General features: G+C 50.5%; 1 protein-coding gene across 4 annotated transcripts in view; it reads left to right on the top strand.

The window, feature by feature from the left end:
* Window positions 1-42: 42 nt before the first annotated feature.
* The window catches only part of C6H19orf44 (chromosome 6 C19orf44 homolog), a 24,558-nt gene continuing 12,169 nt past the window's right edge, over window positions 43-12,431 (top strand). For 3 of the 4 annotated variants that reach the window (XM_044254002.1, XM_044254001.1, XM_044254004.1), the window contains exons 1-6: window positions 43-153; window positions 1,339-1,461; window positions 4,024-4,789; window positions 7,089-7,407; window positions 10,425-10,498; window positions 11,195-11,573. In XM_044254002.1, coding sequence (XP_044109937.1) covers window positions 4,025-4,789; window positions 7,089-7,407; window positions 10,425-10,498; window positions 11,195-11,573 — 1,537 coding nt within the window. In that variant the 5' untranslated portion in view covers window positions 43-153; window positions 1,339-1,461; window position 4,024. Of the gene's footprint in view, window positions 154-1,338; window positions 1,529-4,023; window positions 4,790-7,088; window positions 7,408-10,424; window positions 10,499-11,194; window positions 11,574-12,431 lie in introns of all 4 variants that reach the window. The other variant, XM_044254003.1, reaches the window with a different exon arrangement.

Genomic DNA, 12,431 nt, shown 5'->3' with positions numbered 1-12,431 from the left:
CTGGGGCCCCATTGGTCCTCGGAACGCGGCGCGCGCCGGGATGTGTAGTCTCTTTCCTCCCTAGCGCTGTTGCCGGGGGCAACGGTCCCATCTGGCCGCAGTGTGTGGCCGAAGCCCGGTGGCGGCCTCTGCGGATGGACATCGTGGGAGGAGGTTGGCAGGGTTGACTGGGCTCCCGCCGGGCTTGGCGGCTGGACTCCGGACAGGAGTTGCGGGGAAAGGGGAGCGTTCTGAGGCTGGGCTGGGAGGGCGGCGGGAGGGCGGCCCGGCGCCTCACCTTGTTTCCCTGTCGGGCCCACTTGGGAGCGTGGTCGGGAGTGGGTAGCTCCCGGCGGTAGGGAAGAGCCCGATGGCCTGATTGGACCAGTGTTTTCAGGGTTAGGTTTACTTATTTTTAACAATTTGACTGAAGATTCGTTTACGTACCATACAATTCACCCCTCTTCGGTGTACAACTCAGTTACTTTGATTTGTAAGTTTACTGAGTGGTGCGGCCATCACCACGATCCAGCTTTAGGACTTTTCCGTCGCCCCAAGGCTATCCCTCCTGGCCCTTTGCAGGCCCTCCTCACTCCCACACCCAGCCCCAGGCAACCACTGTGGTTCTTCGCGACGGTGCAGATTTGTCTTTTCTGGATGATCCTTATGAATGGGATTGTATGGTGTGTGGGTTTTTTTTTTGTTTGGTTTTGGTTTGGGGTTTTTTTTGTTTTTTGTTTTTGTTTTGCATCTGGTTACTTTCCCTTTGCATGATGTGTCCGAGATGCAAGCACGTTGTTGTGTGTATCTGTATTTGTTCTTTTCTTCTTGCGGGATAGTATTTCGTTTATGGATGGACCTCACTTCTCATGCATTAGTTAATGGACTTTTGTGTTGTTTCCACTTCTTGTCTACTCTTATGAACGTTTGCATACATTTCAGTCATCTTGGACTAGGTGGGAGCTGTCCTACTGTTTTCTGAATTGGCCCCTGTACCATTTTACAATCCCCCATGACAGTGTATGAGCGTTCCAGTTTTTTCACATCCTCCCCCAGTCTTGTTATCTGTAGTTTTGATTGTAGGCATTCTAGTGGCTGTGAAGTGGGATCTGGTGGTATCGATTTGCATTTGCCTAATGGCTAGTGACGCTGAAGGTCTTTTCATGAGTTTGCTGGCCATTCACCTATTTTTCTTTTTCTTTCTTTCTTTTTTTTTTTGTTCAGGGCAGTGTCTGTTCATATCTTTTGCCTATTGGTTTATTTTTAATTGTGTGTTTTAAAAATACATCAGCCTGTGATGAAATGGATATAACACAAAATTTGCCTTTTTAACCATTATTGACTTATTTTTAAACCTAGGGAAACTTTCAGAAGAGCTAGATGCCGAAAAACCTGGTGTGGTGGTCGGGCTTTCCCTCTGACCCGCAGAATGGCCGGGGCCAAATCTTCTCCTGAGCTTCAGTTACAAAAATATTAATAAAGGTAGCTGTCGTTGTGCCTCTGCTTCCTCTTTACCACGTCCTTCCAGCTAAAAGCCCGTTAAAAGCAGGTATTCTAAATATTACTGTCTAAATCTATTTATTCCATGCCCTACAATAAACATAGGAATCCTATGAAGGTCATAGTTATTACCGCCTTTCTACAGATGAGCAAGCTGAAGCACAAAGTGGTTAAGTAACTTGCCCAGTGTCACACAGGCTAGGAATTCTCCACCGTTTCTCTTGGGTGTGGTTTTATATTCACTGATCTCTGTAGTCAGGCTGGTGCTAGGTTAGTTAGTACTGCTAGTACCCAGCTCAGGCCTAAGTACCCAGGTGATTAGATGGGGACAAGTAGGCAAGCTCACCAGGCAGAGAAACAGAGTAAAAGAAAAATAATTCACACTTACACGGAATCTTAGGTCTGGGTTAAATACTTTTCCTTGCACAAAATAATTGAGTTCAGGTTTGAAAGGCGCAGAGGACATAAGGTTGCCAGATTTAACAAATAAAAATACGGGACACCAGTTGAATTTGAATTTCAGGTAACCAACAAATAAATTTTTAGTCTGAAAATGTTGGAACATACTATTTTTTAGTGTAAAGATATTTGCGTCGGATGCCTGGGTGGCTTGGTCAGTTAAGCATCCACTCTCGATCTCGGCTCTGGTCTTGGTCTCAGAGTTGTGAGTTTAGGCCCATGTTGGGCTCTGCACGAGGAGTGGAGCCTAGCTTAAAAAAAAAAAAAATTAGGGTCATACTTATATTCTAGAAATTATTTACGTTTATCATCAATTCAAATCACCAGGTATCCTATATTTAATCTGGAAATCCCAGTAAGTTCGTTTTCCACGTGGACAGGGATGGGAAAAAAGGCTTTTTTAGGTCTCACAGTGAATTAAAAAAATAGTAATAATGCATGGTCTTGCTAAGACATTCAGACAGTATGGGAACAACCAGTGGTTGCCCATCTTGTCTTTTCTGCCTCACATATCATGCTGGCGACCTTATTATGCAGGCAGATCCCCCTCGTTCCTTTTAACAGCTGTATTGTGTACCCTCATCTGCACGCACTCTTCTGGATCACACCAGGTCTCTCTGGATGGGTTCAGGTTTTTGACGAGTACAAACCATACTGCTGTGACATTCCTTGAACATGCGACTGTGTGTATGTTTCCGAGTGTAATTGTAGGTAAATTTCCAGGTGTGGAATCGCCAGGGCATGGGGTCTCTGCATTTCCCACTCTTCTTGCTGTTGCGGTGTTCTTTACTAAAGGGGCTGCAGCAAACACACACCCACTTGTTTTGTATGTTCCCACTTTGCAAGATTTTAAACTTTTTGAAAACCTTTGGAAATCTTGGAGTGCGTCATTTTTATTCTCTTAGGGACACATGGGAACTCTGAGGATATGGTGAAAGCACTGGCCTCTCTCCCCCAAAGAACGTACACCAGCATGTACACACAACACGCAGCCAATATTTGGCGGGTGGTGGTGTGTCTATCCGTAGCCTCTGCATCCTTCCAGGGCAGTGTTTTTCACACTTAAAAGTATGATATTCTGGGGGGCTCCTTAAATATACAGATTGTATTCGAGCCATTCTTTGTGAGAAAGCTGGGGACAGTTGGGTAAAGGAGGAGGCCTGGTTTGGGAAGTAAGTGGTGGTGTAACTGGCCAGGCCGTGAAGCATGGTGGGGAAGAAGGGGGCCTTTGGTACCAGACCTGAGCTTTGAATTCGGCTCTGCTGCTCCACCAGCCAGGTGACCTCAACTGGTGACCTTGACTGGTGACCTACCCTTTAGGGGCTTTTCTTGGTCTCTTCTGTAAAAGGGGATGACAGTAACTGACTTAGGGTTACATGAGGATTAAATGAGATAATACAGCTCTGAGCAGAGCGCTGGGGACACACCCCTGGAGCCTGAGAAGCACTGGCTCTTCTCTTTAACATTTAACATGTCTCATTGAAGACCTGGCATAGAACGGTAATTCACTTGGTGCTGCTGGGTGTTGATGTTTTCATTGTCATCCTGGGGCTTGAAGGGGAAGGCTCTAGCCGACAGCGAGGAGGGGTCTGAGCTCTCAAATGGGAGACATTGAAAGATATGAAATCACGATAGGAATGTCAGCTATTCTTTTTTTTTAAAAGAATTTATTTATTTATTTGACAGAGAGAGAGAGATCACAAGTAGGCAGAGAGGTGCAGAGAGAGAGGGGGAGGCAGGCCCTCCACCAAGCAGAGAGCCCAATGCGGTGCACGATCCCAGGACCTGAGATCACAACCTGAGCTGAAGGCAGAGGCCCAACCCACTGAGCCACCCAGGCGCTCCATCCTTTTTTTTTTTTTTAAGATTTATGTATTTATTTATTTGACAGAGAGAGGGAATATAGCAGGCAGGAGCGACAGGCAGAGGGAGAAGGAGAAGCAGGCTTACTGATCAGGGAGCCCGATGGCGGGGCTTGATCCCAGGACCCCAGGATCGTGACCTGAGCTGAAGGCAGATGCTTAACTGACTGAACCACCCAGGCGCCCCTGAACTTACTCTCTATTTTCTTTCTTTACTCCCTAGAATGGCTTCCATAAGAAGAGCCAGCCATCCCGCGCGCAATATTTTTGGTGATTTTAGTGATATTTCCTTAGAAGATTCAACAATGGAAGAAATCAGAAACTTGAAAATCAGTAGAAGTCTTACCAAGACAGGACCTGCTCATAGCAGATTTCTAAAAGGAAACCAAACCTTGGGTGTAAAACACTCACTCCTGAAAGAGAAGGCTGTTGTGGATGGTGAGCACAAGCTCTCCTCAGGGAGGCCTCTGACCACTGCCTCGAAGCTCAGGGCCAGCGCCGTGCTCACAAAACTGGCCCAGATAGAAACCAAGATTATGAACAGGAAGGCGCAGATGGTTTTGTCAGACATGGAATCTGACCTGCAGACCTCTGAGGAGAGCCTTCCAAAGAGCACAGAGACAGTCCTTCCCAGGAGTGCAGTCAAACTTTCTTCACACAGCCTGGAAAAAACCTCCCAGAAACAAGCCCATGAAATTCCTGTGGCTGAGAGCGGCGCGCAGAATGGGAAGGTCAGTAGGTTTCTAAAGAGGAGGGAACCACCCGTTGAAAATACTTTCCCTGAAGCACATTTTGGAAAAGAGAGGAGTTTTCAAACACCCAAAGAGAAAAAACCTGCTAGAAAACTAGCTTCTCCAGACAGTGATGAGGAGGAAATGAAAGAGTTGCTTGGAAGCTTGATGGAATCTTCTAGAGAAAAAGAAACATATACGAGTCAACATTTCAGAGGCCCCAGAGTCAGTGAAAAAGAACAGACAAAACTATTCTTGGTAAGGTTTGCATGTACTTATTATTATTATTATTATTATTTTTAAGATTGATTTATTTATTTGGGGGGAATGGGGCAAAGGGAGAGAGAAACTTTAACCAGACTCCCTGCTGAGTGTGGAGCCGGAGACAGGGCTCGATCCACGACCCTCAGATCATGACCTGCGCTGAAACCAGGAGTCGGATGCTGCTACTACTACTACTACTACTACTACTACTACTTCTTCTTCTTCTTCTTCTTCTTCTCCCTCTCCCCCTCCTTCTCCTCCTCCTCCTCCTCCTTTTTAAGATTTCATTTATTTTAGAGAGGGCACAAGCAGGGGTAGGGACAGAGGGGTAGAGAGAGAGAATCTTTAGCAGGCTCCATGCCTACTGTGGGGCCTGACGTGGGGTTTGATCTCAGGACACTGAGATCATGACCTGAGTGAAAATCAAGAGTTAGAAACTTAACTGACCCTCAGGTGCCCCACGTGTCCTTATTCTTAATGAAGCCTTGCGTCTGCTCTTTGTATCGTGGCCCTAGAGACTCGGTGGCAGCCGTCTCCCACGGGCTGCCAAGGAAGGGGTTTGACAAGGAACTGTTGGGCTCCAGGCAATCCTGGCTCCCTGTTGTGGGGCCTGCTCTGCGGGTGACGGGATTTGGGGCAGTTTAGGCAGTTTACCGTATCTGGAGGAAGTGTGTGCACCTCGGTTCAGCACTGCTTGTGACTGCTCGCCAGTGGCCCCACATCAGCGGCCCCGCACAGGAGACGTGGCTTCGCTGCACTCGCATTTTTTTGAGTTGAGATGAAATTCACATCACCTAAAAGTAACATTTGCGAGATGAACAAGTCCGCGCCATTTAGTCCGTCGGGATGTTGTACAACCACCGCCTCTGTCTGGTTCCAGAACATCTTCAGCAGCCCAAACCCTGTACCTGTTAAATAATCACTTCTCATCTTCCCCTCCCCCAGCCCCTGGCAACTTCTAGTTGGCTTTCAGTCTCTATGATTTGCCTGGTGGGGCCTTTTTGTAGACGTGGATTCGTCCAGTACGTGGCCTTCTGTGACTGGCCGCTTCTGCTCCGTGTAATGTTTTCGAGGTTCATCCACACTGTAGCACGTGGCAGACCTTCATGCCTTTTCCCGGCCGAGTAAGACTTCATTGCATGAATATACTACGGCTTACCTATCCACCATCCATGTTGGGCGTTTGGGTATTTTCCACCTTCTCGCTGTTTGTCAGTAGTGCTGTTATGAACCTTGTGTGCACATACCTGTTTGAGTCCCTGTCTTCCATTCTCTGGGGCCTGTCCCTGTGAGTGCAGATACTGAGCCCTACGGTCGTTCTGTGTGTAACGTACTGAAGCAAGGCCAAGCTGTCTTCGACAGCAGCTGCGCCATTTGCCTTCCTGCCACCAGTGCACGGGGATTCCACTTTCTCCACGGCGTCACCAGCCCTTGTGATCAGAGCTAACACTGGCGACTAGAGCCATATTCGTGGGTGTGAAATGATGGGAAAACTGCATTTTAAGGGGGAAAAATATCTGTATATACGTTTTGATTCTGTTGAAGGTCCAGGCTACCATAGATCATATACTCAGGGGCCTTATGAATTAACTAATTTTATTTACTTGTTTTAAAAAAATATTTTACTCATTTGAGAGGGAGTGAGGAAGAGAGCATGAGTTGGGGGAGGGGCAGAAGAAGAGGGAGACAATCCCTAAGCAGACTCTGAGCTGCACACAGAGCCCGATGTGGGACTCTGTGTACCCCGAGATCATGACCTGATCCCAAGACAGATGCTTAACTGCTTAAGCCACCCAGGTGCCCTTCAGGGGCCTTAATTTAGAAAAGGTATAACTAACAAAATTTGTTCGAAAGCCATGATATTTCTGATTATTTGTGGAATATTTCTGGTCCCAGTATTACCTTGTTTAGAGGTTGTAGCTTGACCTCTAGAAATGAGGGGAGAGGGAGAGAAAGGGGGCACGGAATGAGAACTATTTTTTTTTTTTTAAAGATTTTATTTATTTATTAAAGAGAGAGAGGGAGAGAGAGCAAGCACAGGCAGACAGAATGGCAGGCAAAGGGAGAGGGAGAAGCAGGCTCCCTGCCAAGCAAGGAGCCCGATGTGGGACTCGATCCCAGGACGCTGGGATCATGACCTGAGCCGAAGGCAGCTGCTTAACCAACTGAGCCACCCAGGCGTCCCAAATCACTGATCCTTGGCCTCATGCCCCACTCCGGCCACATTGTTCAGTGGCAAGGACTTCATTGTTACCTGTTTGGTAAGTAATTTCACTTATTTCTGCCAAAGTAGGATCGGATCCCAACTCAGCCAAGAATCCTTTCACCACCCAGTGAGGAACTTTCCAGCCCAAAGTCATTTCGGACATCACGTCTGCCAGGCTCACAGTCCGCAGACGGGACCCTCTGCAGCACGCGTTCTAGAGCTCGCTCCTCACAGACTCACACTTCAGGGGACACGGCCACCCGCACAGCATCGCTTCCCATCACTGGCCCCTCCCCAAAGTCAGCCTCCGTGGTGCGGCAGGAGAAGCTGTCCTCCTCCCCCGGAAGGAGTGAGGCTGGGTCTTGTGATGAGTCACTCTCAGAAGCTGCCGATGACAGCCTGAACGGTAACCCACGGCCCTGTGCCCAGCCGTCACCCTGGGTGGGAAGGGCGAGTCCATCTGGAGGGTTCCTGGCAGGGGAGGTGGGGTCACTGGGCATTGCCACGGGGAGCGCGTGGCTCACGCTACAGCCTCTGCTTCCTGACCTCCTTTCTTGGTGGAGGGGCCAAGTCAGATTTTTGTTCTATCTCTCATGTCTTCATCCAGTGACACTGACCAGTGAGAGCAGTGAGCCGAGGACAAAATCCTAGAACCACAGAAGGTGGTACAGCAGAAGGGCGACTCAGTGCTCCTTCCGGCAAAAGAGAAGCTTACCTCCTTTCTTTTTTAAATTCGGAAAAGGAAATCTCTAACCAGTCAAAATTAGAAATTTCTGTTATTTCAATGTTATTCAACATTGTTTTTATCTTTTTCCAAAAAAGATTTTATTTATTTGAAAGAGAGAGAGAGCATGAACAGGGGTAGGGCAGAGAGAGTGAGAGAGCGAATCCCAAGCTGACTCCCCACCGAGCTCAGAGCTCCATACAGGGCTTAATCCCACAACTCTGGGGTCATGATCTGAGCTGAAACCAAGAGTCAGATGCTTCACCAACTGTGCCATACATGTGCGCCAACATTATTTTTATCTTAATATTACATGTATTTTAAAAAGAAAGGAGGGGCGCCTGGGTGGCTTAGGGGGTTAAAGCCTCTGTCTTTGGCTCTGGTCATGATCTCAGGGTCCTGGGATCGAGTCCTGCATCAGGCTCTCTGCTCAGTGGGGAGCCTGCTTCCCCCTCTCTCTCTGCCTGCCTCTGCCTACTTGTTATCTCTGTCAAATAAATAAATAAAATCTTTAAAAAAAAAAAAAGAAAGGAAAAAGATGTGTAGCCAACGCTTACGTCTTCTGTCTGGGGCGTGTCATTGTGAGATCCAAGTTAAACTGTCTTGAGGGCCCAGTGGGCACCGGCTTGTGCCAAGTGTTGTGTTGCGGGAGCTTGATGGCCAACAGGCCCACGAGCGCCTTGCCCCCTGCGTGCTGGGGGACCCGGAACTCATGACTCAGCAGTAGGGGAGGAAAAATGGCTTTTCCATGGTCTCAACTGGGGCCCTGTAACAAAAGACAGATTCACAGGAGAAAAGCATATAGATGTTAAGTAAATATCCAGTGTAAGTTTTATGGGACATAGAAGCCTTCACAGGGAAACGGACTCCTGGAGAAACAGTTGTGTGTGAACGTTTTATGCTAGGCTCGATGAGGAGTGGGAAGCTGTGGAAAAGCATGATCGGACAAAAGGCAATGAGCTAGGGGTAGGAAACGGGCAAACTTAGAGGCCTGCTGGGGTTCCTCTTGGCATCCCCCCATCTTGGAAAGAGGAGGCTCCTTTCCTGCAGGGGGAGGGAGGGCACTTCTCACGGGAGGGTCTCATGAGCTGCTTCAGGGCAGAAGGACAGAGAATTCTCGAAGCACCTGCCATGGGTCAAGTTCCTTCAGCCTGAAATACTGAGGATGCCAGGGTTGCCGAGTCTCGGGGTGGTGTGTCCTGAACCCCATCACAGATTAATGTGGGTGTGAATGCTGCAGTGGGGCCGCAGCAGCTCTGCCGAGACGGGGGTAGGGGGGTATTGCCAACACAGGTGTCCTTCTTAGGGGTGTGGGAAGCCCCTTGGGACACCCTCAGTGGCTGCCATCTACAGGATAACATGTGACACCTCGCTAACTGTGGTTTTGATCCTTGGGCCCAAGGGGCTGGTAAGTAAGTGTCCTTGCCCCCCAGCCCCATGTACGGCCAGTCCCACTGCCTCTATGCCCTCATGCCGGCCTGCAGGGCTCTCTCCTGGTGGCCGGTCCCTGCCCTCCCTCATCCAGATGTAGCCTCAGAGAAGGAGGCAAGCTCGGAGCGGTGAATACATTCTGAGTTTAGGGTCTGACATAGCTGGCATGGACATCCTGGCCTCGCCTCTTACTGGCTGTGCAGTCTTGGGCTCTCTGTGCCTCAGTTTCCTCATCTACAAGGTGGGGACAGAGCCATGCTTTTAAGACTGTGCATGCGAAGCTCGGGCTGGTCCTCCACAGCAACATGTGCGTGTAAGGGTTGCCCGACATGATGAGGATGTTGTTCCTCAGCCTGTGCCAGCGCTGTTCCAGTGTGCTCAAGTCCAAAATCACCCCAGTGCCTTTGCTCAGGCCAGCCGGGACACCTTCCTGCGCAGATGCTCTTCTGGAGTTGTCTTTGCACCTGCCCTCCCGTGTGAACTGTAGTGAGTGGCAGAGTCAGCTCGGGGGACGGGTGAGCCCCCAGGATTGCGGTGATGATGGGGATTCATTCTGGGGCTTCGGGCCGTCAGTGTTGGGGGGCAGGCAGCGTGGGCCTCGTCCCCTCGCCTCCAGCCCTGTGCCACTGCCACACACGTTCTCCCTCTCACGACACCCGCCCCCTTCCCGGGCTTCAGGGCCTGAACTGAACCATGTCATAGAGCTCCTGCCAGTGTTGGCTGATGTTCGCTGCCCGTCCACCTGGAGGTGCGGGCTCATTTGTTGGGTCCAGAGGTATCTGGAATACCGGAATTCCACATAGGATTCTCTACTGCCAAGTCTCCAGCACCCATGAGTTCAGAAGCTGGTGACGGGCCGTTTGGCGTGCCCAGTGCTGGTTCACTTTAGGCTCCTGTGCCCTTAACTGGCTCTAAATGGGAACTTGGACACTTTGGGTCTAGTCTTGTATCTGCCTGAGGTAGCCCCCCCCCTCCCATACCTTGAGCACGTTTGACACCATGCGTCCTTCACTGCATTGCCATCATCCACTCATCTGGCCCCGTGTCTCTTTTTATAAATAAAGTTTTATTAGAACACAGCCACAACCATTTGTTTACACTGAGTAACTGTGATACAGTCGAGGGTACAAAGTGGAAAATATTTCCGACTTAGAGAAGAGGCGTGTGGATCCCTGTGCCGGCTTCCTGCATTTCTATCCTTAGCACTCCGCGCTACCTCAGAAGGAAACAAATGAGACAGTGTTGCCCTGTTGCATTTTTGATTCCAGATTTTCGAATCAATCTTTTATCCCTTGAAGATCTGGCTCCAGCTGTCAGTGAGAACTCAGACCTGGAACAGAGAGTAAGTACAGCCGATGTCACTTTTCATCGTCGGTGATGTGGAAAGGTTTGTAATGGTGGTGCTTCATTGAGGCCCATGGTTCTTAACCCCCAGGGGACTCTTAGCATGTCTGGAGACATTTTTAGTCATGACTGGGGTAGAGGGCGCTGCATGCATCTGGGGGCGGCGGCCAGGGACGCTGCTCAGGGTCCCGCACTGCACAGGATGGCCCCGCTGCAGACAGTGTTTGAGTTTGGAACGTCAGGAACACCTCGGTGAAAGAGCCTGATTTGGGTGGTAATGGGACAAGGCTGCTTAACGTAGCAGGTGATCCAAGCAGGTCCCCCTTAAACCGCTCCGTAACGACGCCACGCTGACCTGTACTTGACCCAGTGCCCCGTCATGATTCTTGCCGTGTTAGTAACCTCCTCACTCCCGAATGCACGTTGTAATAATACGGAATGATGACATTTTGGCAGAGTTTGTGCACGTGCCACCGACACAGGCTCACGCCATCAGTGCTCAAATGCGGCAGCCCTGTGCCAGAGTGGCTCACGGGTTCCGCTCCCAGTCCTGGGCCTGCCCAAAGCCACTGAAGGGCCAGTGCGGACCCTCACCTGCTGGGCCCCCTGGGGACCCATTCCAACACAGCAGTATTCTGAGCACGCTGCTTGGACCCAACCACATGCCAGTTACCTCTGTCATTCTTCATTTTAGAAAGAAGGCCAGCGGGATGAGGCATCCAGCCGAAGCCCCCGGGCTGGGGGAGCCCCCACTCTAAGCGAGGTCTCAGAGCGCCTGAGTGAGCTGTCGGCTCCCAGCCCGAGGCCGAAGTCTCAGGAGCCCACAGCGAGCACCGTGAGCTCGGCTTACTCGGAAGATTTTGAAACAGCATCCGAGTCGAGGGCCTGCTCTGAGGAGTCTCCCGACAGGACCCTGGACGCTTCGACAGAATTCTCTGCAAGTCTGCAGCCAGACCTTGCCCTGCCAACACTGAAGCCTTGGAAGAAGCAGGTCAGGGACATTACGAGAGTCCTCGTGAAGGAGACAGCCGTGCAGACCCTCGATCCCGCCTTCACCTACCAGTGGGCAGAGGGTAAGCGGATGCGCCCCATGAGGGGGCGCGGACTCTAGGGGTGCATGCCGCAGGCATCCTTGGAAACAACAATGAAGAGCTTCAGGGTCTGGGGGATCAGGTTTTTGTCGTTAGCCGGCTTGGGAGGTGCCTCAGGGCCATGTTTCCTATTCCGAGGATGAGGGCCAGCTGCCTTGGGGGTTTGCCACTGCCTCCCAAGCTCTAAAATGTCCCAAAAGGTTTCAGGTCCCACAGCGAAGGCGGTGGTTCACGATGTGGCGATCCTGTTCCCAGGGGACCTCAGCCAGGTTGGAGCCAGTTCTGGCTGTCATGGCTGAGTGACAGTCTCATGGATGGAGGCGAGGGGCACTGCTCCATGTCCTGTGGTGCCCAGCGATGCCACTCACACCATCAGGGTTGAAAGGCGGTAGCCCCGGGCCAACATTTCTCTTCACACCCAGTGTGACCTTCTTGACGTTTCTTTTGGACCCAGCTTCAATCTTGGCCACCTGAATGGAAAGGTCCCTTTCTTTTAAGCCTCCCTCCGCTCTCTTTTCTCATCTTGATGGACACCCCCAGCGTTGCCAGAGCTTATCCCTGGGCTGCGTGAGGCAGGGTACGGTTCCCCTGTGGTGTTCATTTTGATTTGGGGCTGCTTAGCCATCGATCAGCCTGGGCGGCGCAGCGGGGTAGGGCAGGGCCATTCTCCTGTTTCTCAGGGAGAAAAGTCAGGCAGATGTGGCAGGTCAGATTGCTAGAAGGCGTTCAAGGTCCTGGGAGCCCAGGAAACCACCATGTTCGTCTCCACAGCCTCATGCTGCCCAACGGCACAGCCGGTTGTCTGACTCGGACGAATGTGTGCATTTCTGTATTGTTTTG

Source organism: Neovison vison, chromosome 6 (assembly GCF_020171115.1).
Source record: "Neovison vison isolate M4711 chromosome 6, ASM_NN_V1, whole genome shotgun sequence".
Classification (NCBI taxonomy): domain Eukaryota; kingdom Metazoa; phylum Chordata; class Mammalia; order Carnivora; family Mustelidae; genus Neogale; species Neogale vison.
The sequence above is the reverse complement of the archived record's forward strand: the minus strand, read 5'-3'. Positions and strand labels throughout refer to the sequence as shown.